At 42.8% G+C, this 21566-nt stretch overlaps 1 protein-coding gene across 1 annotated transcript in view; it reads right to left on the bottom strand.

Moving 5' to 3' along the window:
- The window catches only part of MACIR (macrophage immunometabolism regulator), a 33298-nt gene extending 17229 nt beyond the window's left edge, over positions 1-16069 (bottom strand). The window contains exons 1-2 of the mRNA XM_058824251.1: positions 15937-16069; positions 13274-13278 (exon numbers count right to left, since the gene is read on the bottom strand). Of these exons, the coding sequence (XP_058680234.1) occupies positions 13274-13278; positions 15937-16069 (138 nt within the window). The remainder of the gene's footprint in view (positions 1-13273; positions 13279-15936) is intronic.
- Positions 16070-21566: the final 5497 nt, after the last annotated feature.

The raw sequence follows: 21566 nt of genomic DNA, 5'->3' as shown, positions 1-21566 counted from the left end.
AGGAAAAAATTAGCTCTGGCCTCAAGAAGCCAGGGGGAAAGGGCTCTCGAGGAAAGAGAGCATGAAATAATATTAAAAGCTCCGGTCCCAAAACCCAGAAACCCCAGGAAACTCTTAAAGCGTCCTGAAACCCCGGAGAGTACAGGGGAGTCAGGATTGGAAGGGGGGATGCAGGGGGGAGAGAAGGGATCGGGGGGAGCGCTTCCTCGTGGCGGGCACGGCGGCGCGGCGGCAGAGCAGGGCGGCCAGGCTGCGGCAGTGCAGGCGGGAGGCGCAAGTGAAGAGATAATGGGAGACACGAGTTCCGGTGCGGCTTTAGTCAGTGCAGCGCCGGGGGTGGCGGCCGCCCCGGCCGGCAGGGTAGCAGAGACGCATGCGGCGGGCAAAACTCGCAAAAACCCGGGGGGGGGGTCACAAACCAGCGCAGGAGCGGGAAACACGGGCGGCGAATTGGGGGAAACTGCGCAGCCCCAAAGGGCCACCGTAGTGAGACGCAGGAGGCGCGCGGTGGTGACATCAGACCCAGTGCGAAGGTCGGCCCGAATAGCGGAACGGGCCCGAGTGCCGGCGGGGGGCGGACTGTACACGCCGTGGGAGGAATGGACACAGCGTCAGAGGAGGAGGAGACAGAGTCAGGGACAGACCGAGGGGAGGAGACTTCGGAGGTGGAACAAGGGGGAGAGAGTGACGTCAGCTCGGGAGAGACAGGGAGCAGCTCGGAGAGCACGCATGCGCAGAGAGCAGAGCGCGGGCGGGGGCGGGTCAGATCCCCTGTGACGTCTCGGGCGAGGAGGGGCCGTGTTCGGGATTCTAAGTCCCGGGGCTCCACGCCTTCTTCAGACTTGGTACCTCTAGTTGAAACCCTCAGGGTCCAAGGCTCATCCCTTCAAGGGAGACGTTCTGGTGTTCAAGCTCCATTTTCAGCTGAATTTAAAGCCAAGCAAACACGGTCTCAAATGAGATCGCCGACACGGCAGTCGACCGGAAGAGGAAACGGGGCAGTCGAGCTTATTCCGTCATCTGAGCTGGGGAGGCCGGTGACAGCGCCACCTAGTGGGAGGAGGACAGAAGTGCACGACATGCCGGACCGGTTCAGTGGAGCCACAACGCCATCTCGTGGCGAGACTGCAACAATGCAGCAATTTTTCCCAACATTATACAAAAAGAAAAGCACTTTAAAGAAGACAATGTTAACACAACAAAGGGATTATCCATCGATTTCGGGATTTCATGAAGATGATGAAAACTCAGATGAAGCACAGCTACAAGGAGAAGATGTCATAAGGATCACAGCATCGGAAGGTGTTCCGACATGGATGCTGTCAGCAGCAGAAGCAGCAAAAAGCTTCTTGCATTCAGTTGACACGGCAAAAAAGAAATATCAACAGGATCCTCGAGTTTCCTTTTCGGATTTAGGAGTGAGGCCAAAAACCTCAAGGCGAGAAATGAGGCACGATGAATTACCGATGACATCCACAACACCATTATTAATGCAAATCCCAATATAACCTCAAGAAGAGGAATTTCAAGAGCCAGTGAAGACGATGGATTGGCAGCAAATTAGAAAAGCATTGGCAAAGGAAAAGCATTTATTTATGGGATCAGGAGATTTGACAATGCCAGTGACATATGATGCCCAGGGACAGAATCCAAGGTGGGAAAGGATGGGTCATGAGACACTCAAAGACTTAGGGAAGGCTGCTCAAACTTTTGGGCTGAATTCACAATACTTCAAACAGCTACTAAGAGGGACATTCACCACATATGACCTAACGCCATATGATATTCGAAGTATTGTGGCAATGATTCTCACTGACACGCAGAGTCTCGTCTGGGAAAAAAGGTGGAGAAAATATCTTTCTGAATTGCGGAATAGATATCAAGGTGGGCCAAATGCGAACCTCACAGAAGGGCAGTTAGCAGGAGATCCTCCAGATGACAACCCAGGGGAACAAGCAGCGCGGCTTCCACGAAGAATGTTAAGCATCAAAGAAGCAGCGCGATTGGCAATCATGCAAATTACACCGACAGGAGCTCCAGATGTTCCATTCTCTTGCATCAGGCAAGGTCCCACAGAGCCATTCATGTCGTTCATCGATCGACTCACGTAAGCCGTGGATCGACAGGTGACGATCGAAGAAGCGAAGAAGCCTCTCTTGGAGAGCTTGGCTTTCGGCAATGCCAACCCGGATTGTCAACGGGTGATTAGCACCATGCCAGGACGGCCATCCTTGGCAGAGATGGTGAAGGCATGCAGCAAGGTGGGAACACCTCAGCATGTCACAGCGATTGTGAAGAACGAATTAAGAGAGGAATGGGAAGAGCAGTTAAAGGGACATTCAGAAAGGCAAACAGAGAACAAGACATTGGAGAAGATGCTCGAAAAAATATTCCAACAACAGGACGAGAACATCAACAAAGTTCTTGCGACGATGCAGAAAAAGAACAATCCCCCAAGAGGACAGTGCTACAAATGTGGGGAGTTTGGGCACATGAAAAGGAATTGTCCACGGACACATATGCCAGCGCCAGCACAGAAGGCAGAAAGGCCAATTTGTGCACGGTGCAGAAAAGGAAGACACTGTGAAAGAATGTTATTCCCAGACAGACGTGGACAGAAATCCGTTACCGCATCCGGGAAACCAGCAGTGAAGCGTGGAAAATCGCTGGCACACTCAGACACAAGTACTGGCGGTGTCACAAGAGCAGACAGGGCAATCATCAGTGAGCGACAAGCAGATGCCCTCAGCAAAACCCTCAGTCGATTTCACAGTGACCCAGACCTCCTCCCACCAGGGGCACAGTGTGCATTGGCAGCTTCAAAACTAGTACGCTTTCTAGATGAAAGTCATGCGGAGATACCAACGGGTATCCAGGGGGACTCATACAAAAAACAAGATTTCTTGATAGTGGGACAAGATAAGTGCAGTATTCTTGGACTCATTGTTTATCCAACAGTTGTCTCAGCGGACAAAAATACAGAATTAACAGTTTTGGCAAGAGCGCTTCGTCCACCATTGACTGTACCGGAAAATACTGTGGTTGCGAGAGCTTTCGCATTGCTGCCACACGCAGTTGGAGAGGTCATGTCAGTCTTCGACAAAGAAGGTTTCCCTATGAAAGAACATGTTGAAGTACATACAACATGGGTGAAACACATAGGTCGAGACCGACCCACGCTCACATGCCAATTGACATGTGGGGACAGGACAATAGTGATCAGAGGTATGCTCGACACAGGGGCGGATGTGACGGTAATATCGTACATCTTTTGGCCATGCAGTTGGAGCTTGGTTGCGCCATTGAGTTCTCTCTCAGGCATAGGGGGAGCATCTCTGTGTCTGCAAAGCGAGAATTCTGTCGTTGTCATGGGACCAGGAGACAAGACGGCGATCATTCGTCCTTTTGTCGTCCAAAAGCCGATCACAGTCTGGGGTCGGGACCTTTTGGCACAATGGGGCGCGAAGATTGAAGTGGATTTTTAATAGGGGTCACTGCGGCACTCGCCACATTGAAGCTGACATGGAAAACAGATGATCCAGTTTGGGTGGATCAGTGGCCCCTTGAGCGGAGAAAATTGAGTGCTTTAAAAGACCTGGTCCAAGAACAATTGCGGAAGGGACACATCAAGCCAACAGACAGCCCTTGGAATTCTCCAGTGTTTGTCATCAAGAAAAAACTATCGGGCAAATGGAGGTTGTTACATGATCTCAGGAAGATCAACGAAGTCATAGAAGACATGGGACCGCTTCAGTTGGGACTTCCGTCTGTCTCAATGATTCCCAGAGATTGGCAGCTTGTGGTCATTGACCTCAAGGATTGTTTTTTCAGTATTCCACTCCATCCAGATGATGCTCCGAGATTTGCCTTTTCAGTTCCGAGCGTCAACAAGGAAAGGCCTCTGCAGCGGTACCATTGGGTCGTTCTTCCACAAGGCCTCAAAAATTCTCCAACGATCTGTCAATGGTACGTGGCACGAGCTTTGGCACCAGCACGGAAGAAATTTTCGAAGGTGAAGATCATTCATTACATGGATGATTTGCTCATTGCAGCATCAACACGACAGGAGCTGCAAGAAGCTCGTGACTGTGTGATTGCAGAGGTGCAAAAGGCAGGTCTGGAAATCAGCATTTTGAAGATTCAAGAGGTTGCACCTTGGAAATATCTAGGGTGGAAAATTTCAGAGAGAACAATAAAACCTCAAAAAATGGAGATCAGCACCAAGATCAGCAATTTGCATGATTTGCAACAGCTTTTGGGAGAAATCAACTGGATGAGGCCAGTTTTGGGAATCACTAACGGCGACATCCCAGCGTTGCTCGATCTTTTGAGAGGAGACACAGACATTCGGTCTCCCAGGACGCTCACGCCAGAAGCGAAAAAGGAGTTGGAGAAAGTCACGGACGCGATACAGAAAAGGCAGGCACATCAATTTGTTCCAACATTGCCTTTTCAGTTGGCAGTGCTGGGGAAGAGAACACAGTTCCATGGTTTGATCTTCCAATGGGACGAATCACAAAAGGACTCTTTGATAATCATAGAGTGGATTTTCCTACCACACAGGCCCGCAAAAACAATTCTCACAGATTTAGAGATGACAGCACAAATCATCATAAAGGCGAGAACAAGGTTGCTGACAATGGCAGGAAGAGAATTCTCAGTCATCAGATTACCTTTGAAGCGAGACGATTTCAATTGGGCAATGCAACAATCGAAAGACCTGTTAATCGCGTTGTTAGCGTTCCCAGGAACTTGCACAGTCCACTTTCCACAACATAGAATACTGCAATCGCAAATATGCTACAGAGCAAAACCAAGAATAAGTGAAGAACCTTTGGATGGGATCACAGTGTTCACGGATGGCTCAGGGAAGACACACAAGTCAGTGATCACGTGGAGAGACTCAACGACAGGGGATTGGGAATCTGACGTGAGGATGGTTCAGGGCTCTCCACAAATTGTGGAGTTGGCAGCCGTTGTCTGAGCATTTCAGTTGTTCGAGCAACCTCTCAATCTGGTGACAGATTCCGCATATATTGCGGGTGTGGTCAAGAGATTGGAAGGTTCGCTCTTGAAAGAAGTCAGTAATGAGGTTTTATACTCATATCTGACAAGCTTGAAAACACTGCTAGAGAGCAGGGAAAGAGAGTATTTTATCACACACATTAGAGCGCACACAACACTTCCGGGATTTTTAGCGGAAGGGAATGCTCGGGTGGACAGGTTGACAATGCCCATTTCGCAAACACTGCCGGACATTTTTGAGCAGGCAAGATTAAGTCATGCGTTCTTTCATCAGAATGCGCAAGCGCTAATGGAGTCCTTTTGTCTCACAAAGAGTCAGGCGAGGGAGATCATTAGTGCTTGTCCAGACTGTCAGCTTGTGCAGCCACCTTCTTCTACCGGAGCCATCAATCCGCGGGGGCTGCAAAGTCTTCAGTTGTGGCAAGCTGATGTCACGAAATATCCATCTTTTGGGAGGCTCAAAAATGTTCATGTTTCTGTAGATACATTCTCAGGTGCAGTCTTTGCTTCAGCACATGCAGGGGAAACAGCAGACCATGCTTGCCGACATTTTCTGCAAGCATTCGCAGCATTAGGTGTGCCTCAGGAAATAAAAACAGATAATGGTCCAATGTATACAGGCAGGGTGCTTGACAGATTCCTGAAAAGGTGGGGTGTCAGACATACGTTTGGTATTCCACATTCACCCACAGGTCAGGCAATCATTGAAAGAACACATCACACCCTGAAATCCCTTCTGGACAGGCAGAGAAGGGGTGAACCAGAGGCAACACCTCACATGAAATTAAATAAGGCACTGTATGTGTTGAATTTCCTAAATAGCTCATCCTCAGAACCTAATCCACCAATTGTGAGACATTTTTTAAACAGCACACAGGCAAAGCTAAGGGAAAATCCTTTAGTTTTGATCAGAAACCCAGAGACAGGACAAATAGAGGGTCCTTTCAAACTAATCACTTGGGGCAAGGGTTTTGCTTGTATCTCCACAGATCGAGGTCTGAAGTGGGTGTCGGCACGGCACGTGAAGCCATTCCGAACACGAGAACACGAGAACGCTGATCCGAGAAACAAAGAGACGAGTACTCAGACAGAAGTCGAGACTCAGACTGGAAAGAGCAATTCGGAAGAGAAATAAAAAGAAACTAAGGACTTTGGGCATTCACATAAAAGCGAAGTAATGAGTTTCATGATGCTTATGTGCATCATTCTTTCATTCATTGCAGTAAGCAATGGAGGAAATTTACCTGTTAGTCAACCAAGGCAAAATGTATGGGAGACTTCAGCTCAGGCAGCGAATTTAGATAGTATTTGCCTGACACATTCGAGGCAAGGGAAACCATTTTCAGCATGCATGGTTGGATTGCCAGTGGACGAATGGCCAGTTCCAGGGCACTCCACAGTTAACATTTTGCAGGTCATTAAAGATCCTGTGAAAGAGTGGTGTGCTTGGACACATCTACTTCCTGTGGCTTCTACAGAACCTCAGGAATTGGAGATTTTTGGGTCCATGACAATGGAACTCTGCATGCAGTTTGAAGCTCCGAAGGTCACAAAGGCGAAAACTATCGATTTGATTCCCATTCATGAATTCTATAAGAATGCATCAGCATGGTGTAAATATACAGAGAAAACTGCCAGAGGATCGGTCCAAGTCCCAGTGCAATTGCCACGGGGTTTGTTCTTAATTTGCGGGGACAGAATTTGGCATGGCATTCCTGCTAATGCCACGGGAGGTCCATGCAGCATTGGGGAAATTTCAATGCTATCACCCGATTTGAACATGTTAAGGGAGAGAAAACACAAAGGAAAAAGATCAATACAACATTATGCGGCAGATTGCAATGATGAAATATTTTCTTGGGACAAGGCAGCGAGAATTGCTATAGCAATCTTCTCACCTCAAACAGCATCAGGGGTAGCCTTGACTCAAGTCAACCGCATGGGTTGTTGGTTGAGCAAACATGCGCGGTCTGTGTCTGTCGCATTGGATGACATGTTAAAAGACTTCAATGGTGTAAGACAGGCGACTCTTCAAAACAGAGTGGCGATCGATTATCTATTGCTTGCTCATGGACATGGGTGTGAAGAGTTTGAAGAGATGTGCTGCATGAATCTCTCAGATCATTCGAGGTCAATTTACGAAAGTATTAAAAATATAAAGGATAGCATAAATAAGCTTGGCGAGATCACAGGATCATGGATCGATCAGCTGGTAGAATTCTTTGACATCTCTCCCATTTGGAGAGGAATTTTAAGGGTAAGGTTCTATGTCTTAATAGTTCTCCTAGTCCTCATACTTGTCGTCCCATGCATATTTGCATGTTTAAAACATGCCATGAATCAGATGGCAAAAGAGGTCTTCTTGGTGCAAACAGAAGGGGGAGATGTGGGATCTCAGCACCTCAGGACTGAGGTGCAGAGGGACCGAGACCACCCTTGGGGGGCTCGGAGGTCCTGGAATGTTGCCAGAAGTGTCTGGTGGCTGGACTTTAATCCTACACAGGAGACGACACCTGTATGAGGATAGGAGGATTTCACTGGGGTAAATGGTGAAGGGAGAAGTTAATTAGAGTGTAAGACACAGGGTTTAGGATTTCTGTACAGGGGGGTCCAAAGAAGTAAGATGGAGGAATTGGGGCGTGTCCTCTTCTTCTTCTTCTTCTTCTTCTTGGCCTCCATCTTCTGTGGTGATGTTGGCACTTTGGGATTGGTTATTACTAAAAGTGCACTGGTTAATAAGGGTAAAAGGTACTGGGGAAAAATGATAAATATTGTATACGTAACTTTGAGTATAAAGATAGGTGACCGCCCCGGGGGCTCGCAGTGTGCTCATGGCTGGCTGCTGAGCAGACCTCTGTCGGGCCAAGAGAAAATCTTTTAGATAAACAATTAATAAACACCAAGACCGAGAAAAGATCTGGAGCCTCTTCTTGTCCTTTGAAGCGCGGGTTGTCCAAGGCCACCCCGGGCCTTTCCAGGTCACCTAAACAGCCGAGAAACTGACATCTAACGACTTTTGTGTCCAAGTTCTGATTGTTCCTAGGGTCCTGTACCACGCAGATGAAGAAGTGTACCACCTTTTTGAGGAACCCAGCCGGCTCCACAAAAGAGAAATAGTAACAGGTATAACTATCGCAATGCTGCTGGGCCTAGGAGCAGCCGGAATGGCCACAGGAGTCTCAGCCTTAGTGACACAGCACCAAGGACTGTCACAGCTGCAGGCAACAACTGACGAGGACCTGCAGAGGATCGAGAAATCCATCTCCTTTCTAGAGAAGTCAGTCTCCTCACTCTCAGAAGTGGTCTTGCAGAACAGGCGAGGACTAGACTTCCTGTTCATGCAGCAAGGGGGCCTGTGTGCCGCCTTGAAGGAGGAGTGCTGCTTCTATGCAGACCACATGGGAGTCGTGAGAGACTCCATGGCGGAACTCCGAAACAGACTGGCTTAGAGACAGAAAGACAGGGAAGCCCAGCAGGGTTGGTTCGAGTCCTGGTTCAATCAATCACCATGGCTAACCACCCTAATTTCTACCCTAATAGGTCCATTGGCAATGCTACTTTTAGCTGTCACCTTCGGACCATGCCTGCTGAACAAGCTAGTCTCATTCGTTCAGACCCAACATCCTGTTCATAGGCCGGCAACAAATGCTGTGAATTCGACCGGGGAACACTGCCAGTCACAAGATTTTCTACCCAGGTTTACCAAACCCCTTTCTTTGTCAACAACCTCATGCCTCATCTCAGTACCTATGTATATGACTACTTTGTTCATTTGTGAAAAAGGAGGGGGAGATGTAGTAGATAGGGTCAGGCGTTCGGAAGATCTCACAATGTCACGGAAAGCAGCAGGATTCCTCTCCCCCTAATGCCTAGTGATAAGGGATCACCCAAGAATGTAGACCCCCCTAACATTAGTAACTTTCAACTCCTTATTAACCAATTACAGTAAGGTAAGACCCCCTTACTGTAGAGAAAAACCTTCCTGAGTATAAAACCCAACAAGACGGGACAATAAAGGCCTTTGAACCGTCCACCACGTTGGTGCCTGCGTGTGTTCTTGGCCCGAGTAACCCTGGAGACTTTGGGTGGCCGTGCCGTTTCCTCAGAACCAGGTCACCTTGCCTTGCATCAGAAGGCAACAGTCTCCAGAAATCCCTTCCACCCCTAACAATTCTGTGAATCAATCAAAACAAGTAAAACAGTCAAATAAAGAATTAAAATACTGCAGTAAACCAGACACCCAAATTTTTCACTGCAGAAAGTCCACACAACTAAATAATGCTTCCCATGACATTTAATTGAATTCAATATAGATTTATGCAGTCAATTACCAGTTTTAGAATAGCAGAAGCAGCTGTTTCCTACTTTAACACCATATCAAGCAGTGAAACAGTAAATCTGATGAGGCTTCAGCTGCTGAGACAAAGATATTAATGACAATTTCTGAAGTTGAAATTATGTACCACCAGGAACCACAATTACTGGAGGCACAGCACACAGAAATTCTGCATTACAATTTTCAGCTACCCTGTGATTTTAGGCTAGAAACCCAAGTATCTGTTCTTGCTCTTAATTTCCAAGTTTTACCCTGCAGTTTAGAAATCTCTCCTGGAACCTTTCAGAAAGACTCAGTCTGTTCTGTTAAAAGAAACTGAAATTATGCTAGAAAATGTATAAATAAAATGGACATACTGCAAGGTTGAAAATGAATCATATTACCTAGTCACATATAAACAGCAAACCCAACAAAACAAACAAATAAACAAACAAGCCCAGAACAAACAAATCACTTGTCACAGCAGTATGTGTCCTAAAGAGGAAGGAGGAAGATTATCTTCATGCACTTTTGGTGTTCAAAATCTGAAAGTAACACAAAGGCTGCTCTTCTCAGAACACAGCTTTTAAAGTTAATAAATTATGTTTGAAACATGGGCATGTGCTCTGGTAACCAAGAGCAATCAACTTGGAAAAGTAACCACGCAGAAGGGAAGGAGTCAGCAGTTCACTGCACAATAACTACCCTCACTGTAAACCAGTACAAAGGAAAATCAGAGCAGAAAGTCCTCAAGACAGCAAGGTCCAGCCTAAGTACTTGAGGTTCTGAAACTGCAGAACTCCCATTCTGTGCTGCAGTGTGAAGAACAGTATCAAAACCAATACATCTGTCAAACATTCGAAAGCAACAGCATCAGAAACTGGTGCCACACACATCAAAAACTAAAGGGACTGAGCTAGAGACTGCTAGCCAGTGACACGAATGACTGGCCAGCTCCATAAGCAAAGGACCAAAACTCAGCATGTAGGTGTTCAGCTCTTCCTTCCCAAGACTTTTAAGCCAGTTATTCAAGCTGCCATATGGCTTCAAAGTGATTTGTATCCTTATCTGGGAAAAAAAGCCAAAAAAAACTATAAAGACATTATTTAGAAAACTCCTATTAAAAAAATAAAAAATAATATGAGCTTCACAGTAGCGTCTGTACCATCACCTATAAACAGATAGTTAAAACTTTTTGACAGTATTTTTAGGACATTTCTATTGTTATAAAGCATTTGATAACTTCTGTTATGTTCACTGCTGTTTACAAGTACAAGCTCATCAGTAATAACACTGCAAAAAACAGTATTTCAGTTTAAAAAGGTTACTTCTTCAGATCACTGCTGGCCTGTCTTCTTGCCTCTCAAACAGAATGACGACAGAATGATGCCAATTAAAGAAAATTTATAATTGATGATTATTATTTAGTCTAACCAAGGAGACTTAAGAACAAGATGGCATATCCTTTGCTGCTGGTCCACATATTAAAAACATATGCAAAGTAACTGAAAGTAGGAAAGCATTAATTCTTACCAACAAAATTAATTTGACGAATACCTACTAGAATGGCCTTCAGAATAAAATTCAATGAGATTCTGCAAGATTTTATCAATTCCACGTGTATTTAAAGCAAGCTCTGTATGTGAAGTAAGCAGACCCAATCTATATAAACGCTAAGAAAATTGTCTAAAACACAGAGCAGAGAAATAATGAAGATAAATACTAGATTAACTATTAAAATCACTGTATGAACTCAAAGAATACATTAATATTCTTGAGATAATTCTTTCTGTGTAAAACCATCAAAATTCCCACATTTTGCAAATATATGTATTTTCTGGTTATTGAATCTTCCACAAAATTGTCAGATATTATTCATATCCTTTTCATAACATGGGACAAATGAAAAACACATATGCATGACACACTAGGGTCTGATATCACAATATATGCCCTGTAAATAATTTATTGTTGAAATGACTTCTTGCCATGTGCTCCATTGCACTCAAAATCTTGTGTTAGTTTTTTTTTCTCCAATAAAGTGTTATTTCTCCTGTTACATACATTATTTACTGTCTTTCTGAGGAAAGAAATGTGACTTATACAAAACAAACTTTAATTATTCAGTATTTGAAAAAAAACCAAAGATAAAGAGCGTTTTCCCTTGATAACACTTATGCTTTGTAGAAAGTCCACATTATTTTAGAACTGCTGTAAGTTACTCCTAACAAAGTATCTGGTTCTCTGTAATTTCGCATTTCTACTGTTTCTTATCTCCTCAGCTAGAATCTGAAGTGATTTTACAACATGCCTATTTTTTTTCCATTTAGATAAGCATTAAATTTCTGTCCATTCAGTAAATGTTTTCTTCTTCAGAACTGATTCTTCCTCCTAGATGCCAAGCCTGTAGGCAAAACTTCTGGTTAAGAATCACTAAGATACATCACATTGATAAAATGATAGTAATTGCAACAAGAAAATGCAACAAGAATGGAGATGGCAGTGGTGATATCTGTAGAAGAGTCAAACATACTGAATAGAGATATCAAGCCAGTTTTGACATTTTCCCTTCTCTGTGCTGCCATTACTTGACATAAAAAATGCACTTAAAAGACAAAATGTTTATCTGTTAGACATCAGGAGTAAGTGAAATAGCCCAGCATGTGTGAAGCCAGGACACCTTTAATTACGTCAACTGTCTCTTTGTAAAGAGTGAAAGATAAGGTCTACATCATTCCCTTTGCAGTCTGAAGGAAAAAAAACATTTGCTGTTCCTTACAAGAAATTCCATACTCCTCTAAGCAAGAGAATGGGGGCAACATGAAATTGTTGCACCACATAAGACAACATTCAGATGGAGTAACAACTAAGTGTAGCACAGATTTACTTCCTCAAAATTACATGCAAGAAAACAAAATTATGCATAAAACATACACTATAATCCTACAGACCTTAAGAAAACATGAATTGGTATTACTGAATTAATAAAGCCAGAGCAGTAACTTCAGAATGTAATGTAAAACAACAGCCTATGAAACAACTAGTAAAGTGTGTGTGTGTGTGTGTGTGTGTGTGTGTGTGTGTGTATTGGAGGGAGGGGGTTTGTTCTTGTCAACAGGCAAAAAATTAAGCCATTCAGCTACCCAGTATACCAGGCAATAATTTACAAAGTGTTTTTTCTGAAAAGCTGATTGCATCAATTTCTACTAATATCCCCCTACTCCAAGTAGCAGGAACCAGTTTTTTAAATTCTTGTTACTAAAAGTTTTAAAAAGAAAACTATTATGATCCAGAAAACTACCTTTTAAAATTGAAGACTGTCGCAAGTGCACTACCGAGAAGCTACAGCTAGCAACACAACTGACTACCTCAGACCAGATCAGTATGACCAGAGCATAGGATTTACAAAGAAAAGAGACACATGGAATGTAAAGTCTGACCAGACTAATGAATTTTGTATGAGCAGACTTAGCAAGCAGGGAAGTGAAATAAAATGGTGGGAAAGAAGGCCATTTAACATCTCTCTGCCACGCAACACTGGACAGAAGTGTTTAACAGACCATAAGTGCTCTAAAATATTTAGAGCCTTCCACATGGACAATGAGACTCCCTTGTTGGATTGAATCACAGACAAACACTTCCCCTTCACTTGGTCAGTAAAATGATTCTCCTGGCCAGCATAAAGGTGGTTGTTTACTATGCTGACTCATCAAAAAATGAAACTATGAGATACATGCAAAGTAGCTGATGCATATTGTAACACATATAATTTTTATTATTTATTGGATTAGTATGTAAAATAATGTTTCCCTTATAATTTCATTTTTACTTCTCTGTATTTTTGATCTTCCATCTTTTCATCTACTAAAATCTAAGTTTAATTTTTGTAGTTCTTACTTTCAGGTTAGCCCACTTGGGAAGACACCAAACAACCTGAGCTGTCAAAAAAACCTAAATCACCTTTTAGAAATAAGAGACAGAAACAAACAAACAAAAGGAGAGTGCTTGAAGTATTCCAGTTTTCACTAAATAAATACTGATTTCTTTTCTTTAAGAACCAAAGAGACTATGGGTGTCCAATGTTTCTGTGTTAGAAAAGAAATTCAGGTTGGGTGGTATTGTATACTTACTGTTATACTTACAGTGCAGCTCTGGTGACATTATTTTGAAATGATCAGCCTACACCATACCATATTCAGCTTTTGACTAGGAACAGCTACTCAAGCAAGGAAACTTTAAAAATAGACCTACTCATAAATATTATGAAAAATATATTCAACCAATGCAATTTAGTTTTTCAGGTTTTTTTAATGGAAGCACTTTAAGTCACTTGTTCTATGTCTTACCTTGCTACAATCTGCAGCAGATATTGAGATATTTGGTGGAAAGGTTTTGATGCCTTGAGAGGCTACCTAGAAACAGAGGCTAGACAGTGTTAAAGGAATAAAGAAGGTATTTAATAAAAAGGCCTTCAAAGGATATACCTTGGGCAGTACAAGGGCCCGGCTCTGGCTACACCCAGAATGAGTAACTGGTCACAATGTTTCACATTTTTATAAGTTTTGTTCAATTTATATATTGGGGTTAATTGTCCTATTACAGCTTCAGGTAATAAAGTACAATCCTCCCAGTTGGCTCTCCTCAATTTGCTATTGTTAATACTTTTTGGGCCTGAAGCTGCAATGGTGTCCTTGGTTCTCAGGTTGGAAAAGGATTATTTTGTCTAACTAAACTGTGAAGAGAATTTGCTAACACTTTATATGAAGGTCAGAGTTATATACTAATGCAGTACAGAATTTGGAAAATACGAAACTCAAAACTTAAAGCATCCGTTTCATGTTCACTTATACAATCCACATTGATAAAGGTCACTTTCTCAAGCTCACTAGAGTAATGTACATAAAGGCTTTAAAGTTCTGTTTTTTGTCTGCTTCTCAAATGCTCCTTCCCTTACTTAAATGCTGCTTTAAAACAAGAGTAATGCAAGCAGAGAGTAACAATTAATGAAAGCCCAACAGTACATGCAGTCACAGTGCATTTCTATTAAACTTACAACTAGTGTGAAGAGAAATCTGCCTCCTGGAACACTCAGTTCTGATTCATCTGACTTTGCAATATCATACCTCATTTGAATATTGCTGGTGGCCAAGCCAGCAGCATAAGGCTGATCAAAAACAAGAATGTACAGAAAGCTACACTATAACGTCAGTACTCTTACACAAGAGCTTAATTTCAGTGATTGCACTGCCACTGCCTCATTTCTCTCTGCTTCAAAGCCACTGTGAGAACCACGCTCCTCTATCTTCATTATCAACAAATGCCCTTCCTCAAGGGAGAAAAGAGACAACTGAAGCAAGCACACCCCATTAGCCGGAATATGGTTCAAAATATACCAACAGCAGGAGGGTGATGGGAGAAGCAGCTTTCTGCATGCAGCTATACAAGCAAACATGTATGATGTCCTGGCCCACTTTAGAAAATACAGTAACAAAGACATGTTTAAAAGAAGCATTTGTTAGTGTTCATAATTTCTCTTTTTCTTTGTAATAAAGAATACATTTATGCTAGGCAAAATACATATAAACCAGCATATAAGTAATATATACAGAGACTTAAGATCTGAGATTGTTTTCCTACATTCTATATACCACTCAAAACAGGACTGCAGCGTTCAAAAACACTTTTCCAGTAAATGTACAGAGACAGAACTGGAAAAACATGCCTGCTAATGAACCAAAGTAGCTTAGCAAGTTTAATGCTCTGAAGTAACACTTTAATACACCTTCGAGTGCAAAGCAGAGTCTGTGAGCTTCACAGGCCATACAGTAAATATTAAGACAAAACTCTTGTCTACTCTTCACTAAACAAAATTTATTACAAACTAATACAACAGTTACCCACAGAAAGCTGTGCCCTAGTGCACATTGTCATTGTCAGATTCAATAGTAAGATCATATTCACGTTTATCACTTGTCTGAGTATGGGGCTGCCAGTGTGCTTTAAACTGCAACTGAGGAGACGTTTATGCGTACTAAATGCATACTTACACTAATACTAGATATAACTGCAAAAGAGTAAGTTCTGGGCTTTTGCACTACTTAGACTGTCACCCATCGGGTGGCACGGAGAGCGCTCAGGAGCAGCCTCAGCGCAGCCTGCAGGCCCCGCATAGCAACTCCCCGGGTTCCCTATACACATGGGAATCACCACCAAGCATCCGGCTCTCCTAGGGCGGCCGGGCTGCCTTGCTCCCCGCTACCGGCTCAGCCCCGCCGCAGTCGGGGCCGCAGGGCGGGCTCCGGGGCCCGCAAGAGCGCAGGGCCGCTGCCCACACCAAGGGACCTGGCGCTGCCCGGGCACGGCTCACCCGGCCCCCAGCCGGCGCGCCATACGGCCGTCGGGAGCGGGCAGAGGAGCCGGCGCCCTGGGGAGGTGCGATCCGCACGGCACCCTGGCCCTCCCCGCTGGCGGCACCACCGCCTACCCAAGAAGACTCCCGCCCTACGGCCCCTCCCTGGGCCCACCCAGCTCCGGGAACCGAGGGCAGGGCCGGAGGCCGCGGAGCCTGGCCTCAGTTCCCGGTCGCTCGTACCTGCGGCCCAGTGCGCGGGGTCCGCGCGACAGCAGCTGCCGGGGGCGGCGCGCGGGGCGCTCCGGTTCCCAGGGCCCGCCCGGCGCCGCGCTGAGGGCGGAGCGTGGCGACGGCTCCGTGCAGTACATCCAGGCCATTCCGAGCGCCGCCTTCTTTCTCGGCGTGAGCCTCGGTGTTTTTCAGCTGTCCTCAGGGTGGTTTAATAAGCGTTAGTCTCCTATACCATTCTTGCGTCGTATATACCTGTAAGAATGGATCAAGCAACCATCTCTTGGTGACTGGCTCATCACGAGCATACCGCCCACTTCCGTAGTATTTCCAAACAGCCTACGAAGTTTGAACGCCGACTAGATAACAAACCTTTAGTAATGGGTTTTGCCAACAACCAAATAGATCATTTCCCTATTGCATTTTGCTGCACAGGCAAAGCTGCTATTACTGCAGCAAACCTTGCAAACAATTGCTTAACTTGGCTTTTGCAAGTGAAATAAAAGGAAAGGGGAAGAAAAAGCTTGATGTCATAGTCCTGGTTTTCCCCTTTAATAATAGTTATGAGCTCTACCACACAGCTCTTAAACCCCTAGGTGTGGAGTTAAGCTAGATTTTGTTTCTGAAAATGAGTCTTTAAAGACTCATTCTTAAACACACAGCTAAAGTTTATTAGTCTGATTGGGAAGGCATCGATGACCCCCATACCAATGCCCCATTTTGTTCTCCCTCTAGTCCCAATAATCCTGCCAAGAAAGTTGCAGGTGCTCTGGTCTTGAATTGCACTGAAGGGTGTTGGCATTCCATATGCACACAGACTAACCACTATGCACCCAAATGTTCCTGGAATTTGTATTCCTTGGAATTTTCAGCTAGAATAAACAACAGAGAAATAAACCCCAATGTTTTTATAAAGAATTTTAATTACAGGCTCTGCAAGCCATTAAGAGTCATAGGGTTTGCAAGATCACAAAAGCACTCTAAAAACTAAATTTGTAAATTTAGCACACAACATGTGGAGTGTATCTGGTCAATCAGCAGTCCAAGAAAAGGAACCTGGAGTGTAGTTCGGGGTGTCATGATGATCCATGTTGCTCACAGTACACAAACTCCTTTGGTTCATGTTGACATCTGCAATACTGGCCTGAGCGAGAAATCCCATCTTCCTATATTGTCCCAAGGCACAAATGTGGCTGTAAGATCTTGTGAGTTAGTATATCACAATTTTCTTCCAAAAACTTCCTCCCAACAACTTCCTGCTCTCACTGTCAAATGAGTTTTCAGTCAGACTCTGCAATGGAGTTCCAAGGAGAAGAGGGCAGGCAGCAGTAGGATATTTTAGTATTTAATTAGCTGTAAAATTTATTAACATTTATCACATTGACAGAATTAACATGGTGCAAAACTTTTAAATTCCTAGGCACCAGAAGAAAGAAAAATCTTGAAGACTTAAAGCTAGTATTCAAATTCCAAACCAAATATTTGAAAATGAGCCTACAGTTTCCTAAATCCATAATTTTCAAAATTTTGCGTTTTCAATGCAATCATGCTGTTAAGATTTTCTGAAGTTAAACTACTGTATTTCATTGCTTTTTCACAATGTTTATCAAGGCATCCAAGATTTTACGTGAAAAATAAAGATACTTTAGTAAACTTGGCCTTTGTTTTCCCATATAAGGTCTAATTAACACTCTGTAGTCCTGTTGCAACACAGAGAGAGACTGTTACAAGCCATTTTCTCTGCATCATCCTGGCTAGAACGTGAAATACCAACATCTTAGACTGTGCTCATCAGTAGCTTCCACATCAATGACTGTCAATTAGAAGGACGATACAAGACAATTTGTAAGTAAACACAGTATTAAAGGTAAAATACATGGAAAACAGCTCAATTTCTGCTATCCTCTTCAAGCGCTTCCTGATTTATTATCCCATGAGTCCTTTTATCAAAAGGCTTATTTTTCTTGCTATTCCTGTATTCCATGTTTGTACATTGGAAACTGCTATGGTGTTTTGAGCATTAGTGAAGTTACTAAATTCAACAGCTGAAAGCTGAGCAATTTATAGAATATTTACCCATAGTGTTTCTTTGGCTCTCTTTACATGGATTTAATCACAAAGCCTGATGAGACAAACATTTTTACTAAATACTCACTTTTCTTTTGCTTTTGAAGGATTGTAGCCATTATTTTGAAAACACAATTTTTGCTGAAAATCCAGAACTACATACAGGATAAAAACCAAGGCACTAATTTGAGAGGGGGCAGGAAAGAGAAAAGCACCTCTGAGGAGGGTATGGCTGATGTGGCAGAAGAGCGTTATATTGGGGGGTGTGGTGGCAGGTGGGTGGCACAGAAAGAGTATTTTTATATTAAAAGACAAAGAAAGAAATATTACATGTTGCCATATAACTTGCAACTTTTCCATCCAAATAAAAAAGTTTAGTAATTTCTTAGAAGATTATTTGGCTAAGTTAAAAACTCAGCAGACCAGTGGGTACAGTGAAAATCAACTCAAAACCTAAAGAAAAATTTTAAAGCACATCATTTATTAAAATACCTTCTTAATTTTTATATAACAGTTAAAAAATTTAACTTTAGAAAGTTTAATAAGTGTAAAAAGCATCCCTTGATTTACTTATTGGGCCAAATTTACTTTTTTGCCTAATTAAGCTGATTTCAGCTGGAATAACAGGTATTTAAGCAAGGTGAATTTTGTCCAATGGACAAAAACACAGGAAAGAATATGAAAAAGCGGTGGGTTTAGAACCTTGTGCATTTTGCAGCTCTGCAGTTAGTACTAGCTGTGATTCAGAGCATCTCAAACTATAAACAGAACTATTTAACGTGAAAAGATACACTCTGTCCTACACCTTGAGATCTAAAAGTTATTGGGAAAGGGAAGTGAAATTTTGGACCCGTCTTTAGAAAAATTTGCACTTAGTGTGCGCATGTATAGGGAGAGACAACAGAAAATACTTGCCAATGTTGCTGTAGGCTGTTTATTGAAGTTAACTAAGTTTATCAAAATCAAACTGTGCATTGTTAAAGAGCAAGAGAAGTGATGAAGACATGTCTAAAAGTGGACCTGGTTGCTCACAGAGTTGGTGTAGTCTCCATTCTTCAAGGCTCTCAAGTGCAAGCTGGATTAAGTGACATTGTTTGGTCCCACAGATGACCCTGATTTGAGCAAGACATTGCACCACAGCCTTCCTGAAGCCATTTCCATCCTGAGTTACTGTGTGTTCCTATGATCCTTGTTTAACCTTATTGCTTTTGGATTGATTGCATAGCCTATGTTGAGTTTAAAATGTATGGCAGTGAATAGAATAGAAGAGTTGTGACCTACAGTGATCATCTGGTTTAACTGCCTGACCGCTTTAGGGCTGACCAAATTTAAAGCCCATTATGAAGAACTGTGGAATCCTCTGACTCCTCCCCCTCAAGGAAATCCCCAAAGCCTTGCCTTGGAAGACTGAGTTTTCCCCATCTAGGCTGATACAGTGGACTTAACCCATGATGCTCTGCAGCACTGCTGCCAATCTACATTAGATTGCCTCCCTCAATGCCCAGTTGACACTGCACCCCAATTATTCATCTCTCTTTTCCGCTACAGGTTACTGCCCTTTGCCCTGCCCTTTGCCCGCCCCTGTGCCCTCAGGTCATTGGTCACTGACCCCATTCTTAAGTCGTGCAGACCGCATAGTTTTCTTTTTTGTCTGTGGTTCTTTTGGCATGGTGGATGTAACAAACCCTCGCTGGAATATATCATACAAAGACTCTTCCTGTTCCACTGCTGAGCTATCTGTGGCGTGTGTGTGTATGGACTTGAAATGGCTTCTTCTGGCCTTACTCTGAGCAGTTTCTGGAGATATTTCAAAGAAGGCTGCAGCATTTCTACCACCCTGCCACACTGCAACAAAGGACATTATCCAGATGCCTATTTTTGAGCACCAACAGGCTCAGGGTATTAACTACCTCTCTAGAAAGCCTGTGCCAGGGTTTTACTGTCCTCTCAGAAAGAAAATGCTTCTTAATGCTCAGCACATACTTCCTCATTTCCCCTCCTCTGGCAACTGAACACAGCAGTGATGTTGCCCCTCAGCCTCCTTCTCTCCAAACCCCACCACTCCTCGCAGGATAGGCCTTCCAGCCCTTCTACCTGCTTGGTTGTCTTCTTCTGGATGTATTCAGGTGCCTTAGCATTGTTCTTAATTTTTGTGACCTAAAACAGCACATAGTTTTAGTCCTCGTACTAAAACTTCCAGATAGTACTCGTAACTATCTGAGAAATGCATGTGTTTTATTATTGGCTTTTCGCAAATATTAAAATGAATATTATATGTGTTGTGTTAGAAAGTAATGCTGTATTAATTCTCTTAAGTACTGTGTTAAATATAGTTTTAGGTTATAAAAAATGTTAAAATAGAAACTATGCTATGTAGGATACTTTTTTTAAAGAAAGGACTTGCAGCGAGATAGCAGCCACAGGATGCCTGAATCTTTTAGAGAAAAAGTATTTATTGCCTTCTTATCAGAAGAAATTGACTTCTTCCCGCCTCGAAGGTGCTGTTAGGATTTGGAGGAAGAAGCTGACGATGACCAGACAGAATCCTGTGTTTGAATGGCATTTATGCATCATGAATGAAGTGTATGAATATGCAAGAGACTATTGTTTTTAAGGGTTAATCCTTTGTTAACAGGTGCCCATTTACGGCTCGTGATGCCCAGAAAAAGGCATCCTGACGTCCGTAACTCTTTGTTTTTATTGTCTCATATTGTCCTAAATCAATTTTTCCAAATTGTTATTACTCCAATTGTACTACTATTTTTATAACCATTTTATTACTATTAAACTTTTAAAATTTTAAAAACAAGTGATTGGCATTTTTCACAACTAATATCAAAGCTAGAAAAGACAGGAACCTCCAGGTTATTTTTTTATTCTATTCTGTTTCAAATCCAATGTCACCTCAGTCTTTTGAATTCTCTTGGTTGGATTTTCTAATTTATTTTCATTTCTGCTTTTCAGTATTTGTAACTCTATATGTTCTGTGTGAGTGCTCTCTAAAATTGTCTACATACGTAGTTTAAATTCATAGAGTTCAAAATGCTTTCCAGAGTAGCCTTTTAAAATAATTTATGGAAGTATTACATATAGTAATTTAAGTATATTCCCAGCCTTCACCCAAAAGAAAAATGAAAAAGCTGTTTAGAGTCTGAAAACAAATAAGACAGTAAGTCTGAATGGACTTATACTCAGATCTTAAAAGAGTCACAAATTTTTAGTACTTGTATTAGTAAACAAATAATAATTTTATTAAAGAAAGGAACATTTATTCCTTCTTCTGGAGAGATGAAATAGGAGATTGGGTAAGACAGGTGCATTCCGACCAAACAAGCTTTGTTGGAAGCAAAGATACCACCATTATATTAAAAGTATTCTGGATCTGTTCCAAAATGTATGTCACCCAAATATCTTGTTTTCTTGTCAGTGACTTATCTCTTCGACTGAACAGGATGGAGATCTGTGAATTCTAATTTTTCAGAACTTGGGATTAGAAGTCTATTTCTATATAGTATATTCATCCATTGTGTGGTACTGTGACAATTTTTCAATAAAGTCTGGTTTTATTTTTTTAAAGCA

The sequence above is a fragment of the Ammospiza caudacuta genome, chromosome Z, assembly GCF_027887145.1.
Source record: "Ammospiza caudacuta isolate bAmmCau1 chromosome Z, bAmmCau1.pri, whole genome shotgun sequence".
NCBI lineage: Eukaryota > Metazoa > Chordata > Aves > Passeriformes > Passerellidae > Ammospiza > Ammospiza caudacuta.
This window is presented reverse-complemented; position numbering and strand designations above follow the sequence as displayed.